This window comes from Nicotiana tabacum, chromosome 11 (genome assembly GCF_000715075.1).
Source record: "Nicotiana tabacum cultivar K326 chromosome 11, ASM71507v2, whole genome shotgun sequence".
Lineage (NCBI taxonomy): Eukaryota > Viridiplantae > Streptophyta > Magnoliopsida > Solanales > Solanaceae > Nicotiana > Nicotiana tabacum.
Window position 1 is genome coordinate 87,919,315 of NC_134090.1, and position 12,326 is coordinate 87,931,640.

The 12,326-nt window shown below is 34.8% G+C and overlaps 2 protein-coding genes across 5 annotated transcripts; both read right to left on the reverse strand.

Moving 5' to 3' along the window:
• Positions 1-1,026: 1,026 nt before the first annotated feature.
• On the reverse strand, positions 1,027-7,123 carry LOC107777649 (uncharacterized). 2 transcript variants are annotated; one of them, XM_016597733.2, is made up of 12 exons: positions 6,799-7,123; positions 5,335-5,490; positions 5,029-5,155; positions 4,575-4,683; positions 3,899-3,954; positions 3,523-3,601; positions 3,371-3,421; positions 3,077-3,135; positions 2,657-2,732; positions 2,493-2,558; positions 2,328-2,381; positions 1,027-2,157 (listed from the first exon to the last, which is right to left on the reverse strand). In XM_016597733.2, exons 1-12 carry the CDS (start codon positions 7,016-7,018, stop codon positions 2,095-2,097), a joined length of 1,116 nt encoding a protein of 371 aa, XP_016453219.1. In that variant the 5' UTR covers positions 7,019-7,123; the 3' UTR covers positions 1,027-2,094. The 2 variants fall into 2 exon arrangements, with proteins under 2 accessions (XP_016453219.1, XP_016453218.1); XM_016597732.2 differs by having other exon boundaries at positions 3,523-3,607.
• Positions 7,124-8,531: 1,408 nt separating this feature from the next.
• Positions 8,532-12,028, reverse strand: LOC107777648 (uncharacterized). 3 transcript variants are annotated; one of them, XM_075225278.1, is made up of 6 exons: positions 11,916-12,028; positions 9,922-10,227; positions 9,673-9,799; positions 9,363-9,606; positions 9,129-9,245; positions 8,532-9,051 (listed from the first exon to the last, which is right to left on the reverse strand). In XM_075225278.1, exons 4-6 carry the CDS (start codon positions 9,471-9,473, stop codon positions 8,719-8,721), a joined length of 561 nt encoding a protein of 186 aa, XP_075081379.1. In that variant the 5' UTR covers positions 9,474-9,606; positions 9,673-9,799; positions 9,922-10,227; positions 11,916-12,028; the 3' UTR covers positions 8,532-8,718. The 3 variants fall into 3 exon arrangements, with proteins under 3 accessions (XP_075081379.1, XP_075081378.1, XP_075081380.1); XM_075225277.1 differs by lacking the exon at positions 11,916-12,028 and having other exon boundaries at positions 9,922-11,858; XM_075225279.1 differs by lacking the exon at positions 11,916-12,028 and having other exon boundaries at positions 9,328-9,606; positions 9,922-11,852.
• Between the last annotated feature and the right edge of the window lie 298 nt (positions 12,029-12,326).

Below are 12,326 nucleotides of genomic sequence, written 5' to 3' on the forward strand. Positions count from 1 at the left end.
AATTTATTGGAGGAACTTTAATATAGTTGTGATTTTATTATTATAGTGTTTAATCGAAAGAGGAATATCTTATTGAATATTATTGCAGCGTATGACTTAGTTTATTTTGGTGATTCTTCGAAGTAATCGATAGAGCTTTTTGAGTTACCGTTTAAATTAAGATTGAGAAATATTCGCGAGAAGTTTCTCTTAGATCATTCCTACCAATAGAGTCTTGCAAGTTTCACCACACTTTACATTAGTTTATTTGAAAGATTTTGATTTAATTGAGAGAGGAATGTGATTTGGAAGTATAATTAAGCTAATCACCGATTGAATTCGTGAGAACCGATAGAACGTCAAGAGTGAAATAATAACAATCTTGCACTTATCATGTCAAATCATTTATTTCTCACATTGATAAGAAACCAACTCTGATAATCTCTAGTTCTTTGTAGTCAATTGTCAATTGCTTTATAGTAGTTAATCGTAGTTCGTAACCATTCCAATTAAGTTTTGATCATCCTGAATAGCAGTTAAACAAGGAATTACTAGAGCATTGCTTAAATCCAATCCACGTGGAGATGATAATCATACTATACTATCTTTGGCTAGCGAGCATCAATTTTGTGTTGTGTTTTGCGCTTGTCATGTTGGATTTTAAGGTGTAAATGGGATAATATTTTTTGGAATAATATACTATCTTGGAATAATATTTTTTGCTTAATTTCAAACACCAAAAACTAGAAAAATATTTTCCTTCGTACAAAACTAACTCTTAATCTTACATTTGGTTGTTCGTTTAAGATATAACAGCCAATAATATTTGAATTTTATATTATGTAAAATGTCAATATTTGTTCATGTTCTTGGAATTTTCCCATGACATTCTTTTGGGTTCTTTTTCATTTTTTCCTTCTAAAGAATGAAAAACAGTAAAATGTTTCTTCAAATCCACTTATTGCTTAATTATTTTTTTACTCATTTCAGTTATATTTAACTTAAGCTAGCTTAATTTCTACGTCAACATTCGATACATCACTCAGCAGTTAAGTCTTAAAAGGTTGCCTTACTTTTCTTAACTAGCTTGCTTGACTGATCATTCCAACTGAATACGTGGATAAAGCATCGACATTCAACTCTAACAAGATAAGTTCCTTCAAATTCATTACTTTCTCCAATCACACTGACACTGAATATGTTAGCCGACGGTCATTGATGGTAGAAGCTAGCTTTCTCTTTTCCATTGTTTCTCGCACTTGTTTGAATAAAATTAAGCCTGATGGTCCATTAATTAAGACGACCCCAACAAGGCATAAGACCTCTAGTTATTCAGCTAAGAGTAACTTCTTCTGTTCTCCTCATGTATTCGGATATCCACTTACATCAAGAATCATCCATATTAGGCTTCTTCTAACCAAGATCATTATACCTTTATTCTCCTTAATTTATTGATGTAGACAACTTTGAGTTCTCTCCTTGCATGTTTCACTATTGTCATTGAGATTTCTGTCGTAATTTGACAGGAAATCAGATCTTGATAGGACTTGTAGTTTGAACTGAGTTGATCATGTGGGGTTAATTAACTATATGTCCTATAGAATCTGTTGGTATCTGCCCACATAGCTGGTGTATTCATACCAGGGGCAGATCCAGGGGTGCAAGGGGGTTCTCCAGAACATTACATTGTATATACATGATCAAAATTAATTTATTATGTATATAGATGTTGAATCCTCTTGGCCTTTTCATGTATATACAAGATTAATCTTGACGAAAAGGTTGACAGGTACATATACAAACAGATTATCAGCAATTAATGTCATTTTACTATCTTCCTGTTTCTTATTCATGGAATTCAAGACATAGTTACCTCTTCATGCTGAACGGTATCCAATCCTTGGTGTGTTCCTCCGAGCCCACACTGATTTGGCTTCCGAATACATTTCTGAATAGATATCAACAGGTATAAGAATAAATTGTGCTATTCGTCAAACCCCTTTGCATCCAAAGTGTTTGGTGAATTCTCTTTTAGGTCCGTTTTAGAAACAAGTATTGAAATTAACTCATTTCCATCACGCACAAGGGATTCCTCAAAATTTTCAAAGGCACCTTTCAAGAGGCATGGATTTTTGGCCGAGATACTACACTAGTTTTCCTTTCAGATCTAAGGGACAACTGCATGGGATTAAAAAGGAAACAAATATTAGAATTGCTTGGCAGGAACGCATAAGAGTAAGTTGCTGATTGCTGAATATAAAGATAATTCATTCAATTCATGGCTTAGATCATATACTGACACTTAAAAGCGATCCGATATGACTAAATTTTCATATTGAAGTCCATACCTTATTAAACAATTCAACTGGTGGAAGCCTCTTATCAGGTGTAGATTTAGAATCCTGTGGAAGGATAGGATACAAGAGCCTCATATAACAAGAGAGAAAGAAAAGGTAAAGAAACACTTAATGAAAGATCTATCGAAGTAAACTAAGGAGTAAGTAGTATATTACAGTTGAGGTTATACTTGTTTCTCCAATGTTTTCACATATTCTAGTATCTTCACTACTTGGGAAGATCTGTATAAAGACATGATATGGTTTCACAATTAGCATATACCACAAACTCAAAAAGAAAAAATACAAAAGAGGCTCACATGGTTAGATTAATTGTGTACCTTGTTACATCGTAGAGCTTTTGATTTGAGCAGTGTTATAGAATTCCCATGCTTCACAGCATTTTTAGTGTTTGGTCTGAGAGACAAAGAGCGGCAATATTAGGACTGATACTTTATGATGCTTGAAACAAGTTTCCTTTTTGAAAAGGTAATGTTATTCTTGATGTAAAAGAGAAAATTTAGAATCTCAAGCAAAAATATCATTATCTAAAGCGTAACTGTAATCGGTATCAATCAAAATCTCATAGTCCACGAGAGGAAATTACAAATAGTTCCAGAAGAGAAACTTCTGAAGTGATGATCCGAGCCTTTAAAACAGTTAGTGAAGTTTAGTCGATGAATAAACCTAGTACATACCACTTATAAGCTAAATTCTTATAATTCAATTACTGGATGAAGTCAAAAACCCATCAATCTGACCTTTTGAAGTCCACAGAAGTGCTATGTGCAGCAGACTCAGCAGTTTGGCTGTTCGATAACTGCAATAACCAAACAGAGAGAGATTAGCTTCTATCAATTTATAAAGAGATTTCATCCTGTACCCTCTACATATAGAATCAATTCCGTGAGAAACTGAATACGACTAGCTAATTGTTGTAGAGTCAAATTTTCATATAGCATTTAAAATTTCTGTGTCGAAATTAGCTATCCTATATAGTGAAAGAACTCAGTTATATAGTCCTTTCCAAGCCAAAAGATCAGCAATCACATTACATGAAAATTTGGCGACCGCAGTGTGCTCTTCGGATGAGGAGGTTTGAGAATCTAGAGAAAGCACAAAGAACAAGTCTTAGTAAATTATGTGTCAAAGCTGTTTAATTGATTTTGTAGAGTTCAGGAAGAGAGCAGTATCTAAAACTACCAACTTTTATATTCAAGGGCTGTGCCTTTGAAGGTTGGCCTTTAGCTTTTGCATAATCACTTGACTCAGAATCATTCTTGGACCTGAAACTTTTAGATAACCCAAAAGTTGATCATTCAACTGTTAATGTTTCAAACCAAGATAAAGGGCTAAATAAACCAAGAAATCTACCCAGTTAAAATTGTGTAAGAATCTGAGTGTCAACCCAAAATCTTTTCACAGTGAGTAACGTAGCCAAAATTGGCTTTTATACCCTATATGTGACTTTAGTGCAACTTACAAGTGTGAGAATGGACTCACAAAAGGTTCATTTAAATACCATGAGAAAGTAAGATAATTGTTAGAGTGACTCAAGACCTTTATACTCAACAATAACATACCTTCGTCTTTGTGCCCTTTGCATGGTCTCCAGTTGAGGATCTCTAGGAACAGTGACCTTAAATTTAGAACGTGTCAAGTTAGAGAAACTTGAAACTAGGATAAATATTCTGTAAACTGCAATAAATATTCGCGTTAGACTTTTTTGGATATCTTGTGCAATAGCAGAACTTTGATGCTCAACATGGTTGGCAAGATAAAATGGTGACGATTTTTTTTAGCAGCTTAAATATTAGTAACAAAAAAAAGTGAAGATATTGTGTACATCCAGGGAATTTCAAGCTTTTAGCTGTGGTGGTATCTGACCATAATTACGAGCTAGTGATTTGATTGTCACTTCCCTCAAGTGGACCAAGTTCAAAGTGAACAAACAATGTAGTCCTTTGGCAATACCTTTTCAAGTTATCGAATCAGAACTCATAAGGCATTGCCACAAAGATGTAGGAAAAGAGTAGCCAAGGAAGTATGAAGTAAAAGTTTCAAATCTAAACTTGGAATACTAAAAGGAAAAAATATTAATCCTTTGGACGGAATTAAGGCAGATGGAACATTGAACTGAAAGTGGACAGAGAATTCAGAATTTCTTCCCTTCTGTTTTAAGATAGCTTTATAATTCATAGCACTTTCAAGCACATCATAACAGGAAATTATCAAAAAACAGTAACTAACTGCATGCACCTTGCGCAGATAACCACTCTCTAGCTTTTGTCTTTTAGTAGCTAAATTGTAAGATCCTGAAGAATTCCATGAGCTTCTCATATCGGTCTCGTTAGGTGGTTTCTGGGACCTAGCAATTGAAAAATTAGAAACAAAACAAAATCTAAATACTAAGTTAAGCCAAGTGAAAATCTAAATACTTAGTTAAAGAAAACACTAAAATATGGTTTGAGAAATAACCTACAAGTGAATAGGACTAACAAAGTGAACAGACTGGAACTGCAGAAACATACATAAGCCTGAAGAGAAATTTTTACAGTATATTTCCGCTTTGATTGGAAGTAGTTAGAGATCAGAAATCATTTGGCAAGAACGATTGGAAGAAAAGTAAACAAAGCCGCGCTTAAGCAACATAATATCACCTTGAAATGGATAAAACCTTTCAGAAGAGAAGTTAGAAAGTCTTTTTACACACCTTAGTTTAGCCAGATGACTAGCAGTGGGCTTCATTAAAGTTGACTCTCTGGCTTTCAAGGATCTGGGCTCTGACTTTATCTTAGCTTTAGAACTTTCATGAACCATTGGACTATTAGAAAATGTTCCTGAATTTGCAGAGTTTATACCAATTAGACTTTGTCATAATAAGGGAAACCCTGAAAAGCTTAGCCAACATGTAACTAGAAAGTCATTGCCAAAAGTTGTTGCTTGTAACCTAAGCCAACCTTCTGGGTAACTAGAGGATAATACAAAGGTTTTAATGAGATTGTGCATAAAAACACACCTTCATTTTTCGGTTTACAGGGTGAAACTGCAGAGTTAATATGAATATACGAGGTGTTGCTGCTTGATTTTGCAGTTTGCTCTTCTCGTAATCTAGAGGGACCACACGAACATTCTGCTGCGCTGTCCTTCACCAGGTTCAACTTTACAACAAGAGCTATGAAGTTCCAAAAGAAATAGGGGAAAAAAGAAAAAGTGAGGACAGTGATCAACCAGTATCACCCTACAAAAACTCCGGTTAGCGGATCAAGAAATAAAACAGATAAAGGGAAGAGCAAGAATTAGTGAATCAAAATTGCAGGAGTACGGAAACAACAAGTTACACACTGAAAGAAGCTTATTGATTAAGAAAATCTAGTGTTCCCTCTCTAATAGTATAATCTTTTAAGATGAGGTGGGTTATAAGGATAGCAAGGATCATGAACTTGAGCCTACCATCAACACTGATGAAGACATTCGCGTGTTTGAACCAAGACAAAGAACCATACTCTCACTCCAACTGCATATGGCTGACCTAAAATCAATAAATCAAAAAGTTCTTAACAGTTTAAGTTTCATATGAGGTGCTTACAAAGTCCAACAGTAAGCTATTAGGTGTGACAGTTTCCACATCTTTTCTCTCTTTCAAAATTACAACAATCACTTCCATGACATGTCCACTGTATATATCAGCATTCTCAGGTAAATGCCCCATCAATTCAGTAACCAAGCATTTTTTTGTTTTGCATAACATGAGAGTTGGCCTTTCTTTAACTTAAGTGACCAGAAAGTATTCAATGAGTCGTATGTATCGCTCATTTTTTTTCTCCAAATTAAAACCTGAAAGGGAAATAACATGACAATCATCAAGCTTGTTTTTTTTTTTTTTTTTTTTTATCCCATGGATGAAGTGCTCGTATTAGTACAGGAATATAGGGTTCCATAAGAAACGTGTTACTTCTTAAACATGACCATCTCAACTGAAAGCTTAGGATAGGAAGAACAGTCATTTATTTACTTAATTATATCTTCAACGCGCCCCTTCACTTGCACCATATGGACATGATTATTATCTTTTCATGTGCCAAGGATGTGAAAATTCTTTTTGATAATGACTGGCACCCTATTTTGATACCATATTGAATTGTGTGACCCTCTCATCAAAAAAACTTAAGTTGTTACTTAATTATATTTTCAACACAAAGAAGCAAGACATGCCCCTTGATCGAAAACTTACACTGTTTATATAGATAAAATATTACATTTTAGAAGTATAACATAATATCGAACACCCTTTGTCGGAATTTTTTTTTCACTTTTTTTAAATTTGAATTTGGGAAAATTCCTAGCTTCGCCACTGCCCTTATGTCACATAGGAAAAAAAATGAAGGAAGAAAAGTAAAAGTGGGGAACTTTTGCACGCTCAATCAACCAACAAAAGAAGAGAACAGACAATCAGATATTAATTCCTTCATCTAAGACTTACGAGATGGAGGATAGTTTCCGGCTGTTTGGAACCAGCGTTCGGCTTCTGCAGCCTCAGAAGGTGATTCCGGACGACAAAAATCATAAAACCATGCCGCGTCAAACTCGTATTCCCAGTCAATTTCCGGATATACGTCCAAACATTCTACACTGAAATCCTCCATTTCTTCCATTTGTTTCAATGAATACTCAAAATTCGAAGTTTCTGAGGCAAAATTCATAGGGAATTATAGGTACATTCTGTTTTTCCATACAAGAATGTACCTATTGAAAATGTCTTTGAGGGTTTTGAAGGTGACTTTCACGAAGGAAGGAGAAATATAGAAGGCGTCAAGCAGGACGTGTCTTTTCATATGTAGCGCGAAAGGAGCTTAGGAGAATACCGGATTTTCAATTTTTGGAGGCCCACTCTGGACGCTCAATTACCAAAACGCCCTACTTACCGTGCAATTTTTTTATTTTTATTTTTACAATGAAAAAAGGCATTTGATCTTCGGAAAAGAGGGAATTAGTCCGGGGTACCCCGAAACTTGATTGATTAAACGGAAAAGGCCTAAAAATGCCATTCAACTTTCAGAAATAGTCTATTCATGTCATTCGTTAAAAAATTGTTATTTTCATGCCACTGCCGTTGAATCTTGGGGAGGGTAGTGTGTACTCAAAAGATAGTGTGTACGCAGACCTTACCCCTACCTTGTGATGATAGAGATGTTGTTTCCAATAGATCCTCGGCTCAGGAAAGCATAAGTACCACATTAATAAAAATATAGACAAGAAGGAACATTACCCAAAAACCATATAAAAGTAGAATAAAAACAACAAGACAGTAATGTGATCAACAATAAAAGAAAATAACGGTTAGTCATAAAAACCTACTACCAACAGAAAGTGAGACTGCGTGTCAATACTACTATTATGAACACTCTAGACTACCTACTCTACTACCCTAATCCTCGACCTCCATACCTTCCTATCAAGGGTCATGTCCTTGGTCAGCTAAAGTTGCTTCATGTCTTGCCTAATCACCTCTTCCCACCTCTTCTTTCACTACTAGAAAATGGTAGATTTCCGACGGCCAAAATGGTCGAAATTCGGTCGGAAATCACGTATTTCCGACTACTTTCCGACCGAATTTGGTCGGTCGGAAAAAAGTTGGTCGGAAAACAATTTCCGACCGAATCTGTCGGTGATTTCCTACCAAAGTGGTCGCAAATTTCGAAAAGGTCAAACTACCAAATAATTCACCTTTCCGACTAAAGTGGTCGGAATTTACCAACTGAATCGGTCGTAATAATACAAGGAAAATTAATAATTAAAAATTAAATTTTATTTATTTTCCGACGGAATCTGTCGAAAACTGTTGAATATTAAATATTTTTTTTGAAATTTCCGACCGAATATGTCGGAAATTAATAATTAAAAATTAAATTTTATTTAATTTCCGACGGAATCCGTCGAAAAGTTCTGAAGATTAATTTTTTTATAAAAAAATTCCGACTGATTCAGTCAGAAATCTGACAATTTATTGTTAAATCTGGGGAGCTTTCCGACCGTTTTAGTCGGAATTTTGTACAAAACTAGGCAAAATTCTGCCCAATTTCGAGCTACCCCACATGTCAAACTATCACAAACCAAAAAATACCAATCAACAATCTAAACCAACGATACATTAATACAATAATACGAACCAACAATACATTAACACTATCTAAATTAACAATACATTAACAAATTCTAAACCAACAATGCCAACCATTAACACAACTTAAACCAACATTTAAACCTAACAATTTTGGGCATAAAAACATCCAAATAGCAGCCCATATTCAAGTTTAAAAGCAATACATAAAGTTGTCTCTCACAATCAAGTTCACCAATCAACCAAAACATCACAACTAAACTGCTACACATCAGATTCAGTTTATTCATCCTCATTATCAGATAAATCATGCCAATGTTTATGCATGAATTTCTGCATCTTAACAAATGTTCCGTATTGGGAGTCCAATTGTTGCTTCAATTCACGAATTTCGTTTCTCATATCTTCCATCTGTTCTTGATTTTGAGGAGAAGAAGAATTGGCTAAGAGTGAGTTTGGATGACCTGTAAGTCTATGTATTCCTAGTCCGTAGACTCTGCCTGTGTTTGCTCCACCCGCTGCCTCTGTCCACAATGAAGCCATATCATCAGGTGTTGGTTGAGTTGAAGGAGGCTGAGTTTGTTGCCATTCTTCCAACCTTTTATGATAATCTTCCTGAAATGAAAAACATAACTATTATGTAAACAAACTAATATTAATGAACCATAATAATTATGAAGTTAGAATTTTACATATGTGTCTGACGCACGCGTTTCCACCCAGTGTTCTCTTGTACCATCCTTTTTCTTTTTCTTATGCAACTCCTCGAAAACCTCAGCGTAACTCACATCTCGCCCTCTTTCCTTTTCCTTCATAAGAAAAAGTATGAGTTAGACTTTACAAACGTAAAATTTTATATGTAAAACTAAGAAATTTTTTATAAAAAATTACCATTCTTAGTTTATGGGCCTCAAAAGTAATCGAACCTCATGTGTGCAACGAGCCACCTTTTTTAGAGGCACAGTTTGCCTTTGCTTGTTCACTCTTTGCCTTCCATTATGGAGTATTCCATTTCTCAAGAAGTTTATCCCAAACATCTTCTCTTAACCACTCCGGCATATTACCGGAATTCCGAGTAGCGCACATAGTATCTTTAATCCTTGTAGCAGCTTTCTTCTCGAAAATACTATTTATTGCATTTTGATGCTAAGGATGCCATGTACACCTTGTCTACAATATAAAAAAGTAACATTAGATGAAGACGATAATTATTAAATAAATATAATTAATTTTTACCCTAAATTGATTCCACATTTGCTCTCTAATGCTGTACGGTATCTTTCTCCAAGAAGTCCACGACTCATGATAAAATGGCTTCATAGAATCTGTAATCAAATGTGTAGCTTGAAAGGATGGCAAAAACCTGCATTAAATTAACATATATATAATTAATAAACACCTTTTAATTTCATATAAATACTCCTTAATGTTAACATATCTAAATGTACATTCAAAACATAAGAATTTGTATAAGAACCTTCTTACCCATCCTTGTGGGGGACAATTATCAATCGATTATAACTATCAAATTGTACATCCCCTCCAAGATTCTGTCTGCGTCTACGAGATGGTGCAGAAGCAACACTAGATGTAGCTGGGCGAGAGCCTCCAATATCCAACCTAGATATGCTGGGAATGGATGATGATGATGGACTGGAAGATGATGGAGCAACAAAAGATGCACCATCATGCTGACTACCATGAAAGCTCGGGGGTGCAACAGCTGGTGAGCTAGTATGCTGACTACCATGAAAGCTGGGGGGTGCAGCAGCTGGTGAGCCAGTATGCTGACTACCATGAAAGCCCAGGGGTGCAGCAACTAGTGAGTCAGTATGTTGACTACCATAAAAAACCGAGGGTGCAACAGCTGGTGAGCCACCATTTTGACTACCATGAAAGTCCGGTGAAGATAATGGTGGAGAACCCGTTCAATTTCCTTAATTAATTGATTGACCGTTTTCATTTTCAAATTGATTGTAGAATTTGTTTAGTCACTCTCTAAAAGGAAGAAGATAAATATGCAATTTAAGCCTTCCATAAATGACAATAATAAGGATGACATAAATATGATATTTTAATATTCTATAGATTTTTACATCAAGTAATGGATAAAAGCCAAAAAAAAATTAGAAAAAAAATGGAGGACTTTTTTGAGCTATGAAAGATGCCACATCATCTTTCCTATTCCTAACTTTATATAGATATATAGATGTTTGGATGGAGGGTTCTTCTCTCCAAGTGATATGTGTTTGCTATATATTTGATGTGAGGGTTTGTACTTATGGAATAATAGTGATAATAATGAAATAAGCCCAACTTGGCATAATTCATTTGTCTTTTCTCATACCCATTTCTCCCGAGAAAAAAATTAAGATAAGTATAAAAGAATATTGAAGAGGAGACAAATTTGGTCTCTTTGTGTTTCGAGCTTAACAATGAGTAATGTGAAAAAGTTACTCCCGCCGTTTCAATTTATATAATACACTTTTCTTATTAGTTCACTAAAAAAATATTTTTATATTTAAAAATAATTTAATTTTAAATTTTTTATTTTACATATTTTAGCCTAAATAAAAAAATTTTGTAGTCACACAAATTTTATGACCCTATAATTTTTTTATCCCTTAAGCCTTTACAATCACAGATTTCAAATTTTTTTTATTTTAAATTATGTATCGAGTCAAACTAGCCAAAAAGACTGCAAGTAATACTCCTATTACATAATGAATGTCAGTATGTGAATTGGTAAGAGATTAGGGGCTTGGCAGAAGGGGAAAAAAGAAACAAGAAAAAAGGAAAATAAGGATGATAAAGATGACTTGGAAGAAAGACTTGGGTCAAATTTCTCTAGCTACAGCCTAATAAGAATTGAACTAGCTGCAAAGCTCCAGGTGATAAAGGTTTGATTACCTAGAAATTTCAACAAGAATCTCTGTTTCCCAAAAGGGACCAAATCAATTAAATTAAAATTAAGGGTGATGGCTTGGCTTGTCCTAGTTGACGCATTTTGCTGACTCTTTTTTTCTTTCTTTGGAATTCCTGATGGCAAGATATAAAATTGCTAGAGAAACTATGACATCAAACTATTTACCGGAAAAATATGGAAATAAAAGGAACTTGATGAACTATGGCAGCCTTCTTTTAGTAAATCTATGCACCGACTTCAGCAATCCCCAGGTATGGAACTATAATTCCAAAGAACACTTCTCATTTATTTACTGAATTTTTTTAAAAAAAAAATACATTATTTTAACAACTGAAATATATAATATCAAAAAGTACACTTTATCACACAAAACAAAGAAACCTATTAACAAGTTCAACAATGATAATACTCACAGAACCATCGTCAGTATAATTTCATGCCTTAACTCTTTTGTTTTAACAAATGGAACACAGAGCAACAGATTTGCAATAATCCTTAAATTCTTATAACAAAGGAGGGTTTAGGTGGGTGGGTGGGTGGGGGGGGAACTTACCTGGCAGTGGAGGATCTCGATGGACTTGCAGCGGCGCTGGCGAGTGCTGCTCGTTGATGGAAGCGGCGGGTTTAGGTGGGGGAAGTTTAAGTGAGAGAAAGAGAAGAGAGAAGGAAGAAAAGAGGAAAAGGAAAAGAAAGGAAGCCGCTAAGAGTTTTTTAAAAAACTCTCCGACCGATTCGGTCGGTAATTTGGTCAAAAGTAGTCAACTTTTACTAAACATTTCCGACCGAATCGGTCACTATTTTTTTTTATTTCATTTTTTTCATTGTTTCCGACCGAATTGGTCGCTACAAGTGGCGCGGAATTTTCCGCCAAAATTTACGACGGACATAGACGGAATCTTAGTCGTAAGTATTATTAAAAATTGAAAATTATATTTTTATGCATATTCCGACCGATTCCGTCGGA

What these genes read in the sequence shown, in the direction of transcription:
- LOC107777648 (XM_075225278.1), bottom strand. Translation starts at nt 9,473, where the DNA reads ATGTTTGGGATAAACTTCTTGAGAAATGGAATACTCCATAATGGAAGG. An exon ending in TGGCTCGTTGCACACATGAG is followed by an intron (nt 9,246 to 9,362) that starts GTTCGATTACTT and finishes TTTCTTATGAAG; the next exon opens with GAAAAGGAAAGAGGGCGAGA. An exon ending in CGCGTGCGTCAGACACATAT is followed by an intron (nt 9,052 to 9,128) that starts GTAAAATTCTAA and finishes TTTTCATTTCAG; the next exon opens with GAAGATTATCATAAAAGGTT.
- LOC107777649 (XM_016597732.2), bottom strand. Translation starts at nt 7,018, where the DNA reads ATGAATTTTGCCTCAGAAACTTCGAATTTTGAGTATTCATTGAAACAA. An exon ending in CTGTAAACCGAAAAATGAAG is followed by an intron (nt 5,156 to 5,334) that starts GTGTGTTTTTAT and finishes CTGCAAATTCAG; the next exon opens with GAACATTTTCTAATAGTCCA. An exon ending in ACTTCTGTGGACTTCAAAAG is followed by an intron (nt 2,733 to 3,076) that starts GTCAGATTGATG and finishes TTTGTCTCTCAG; the next exon opens with ACCAAACACTAAAAATGCTG.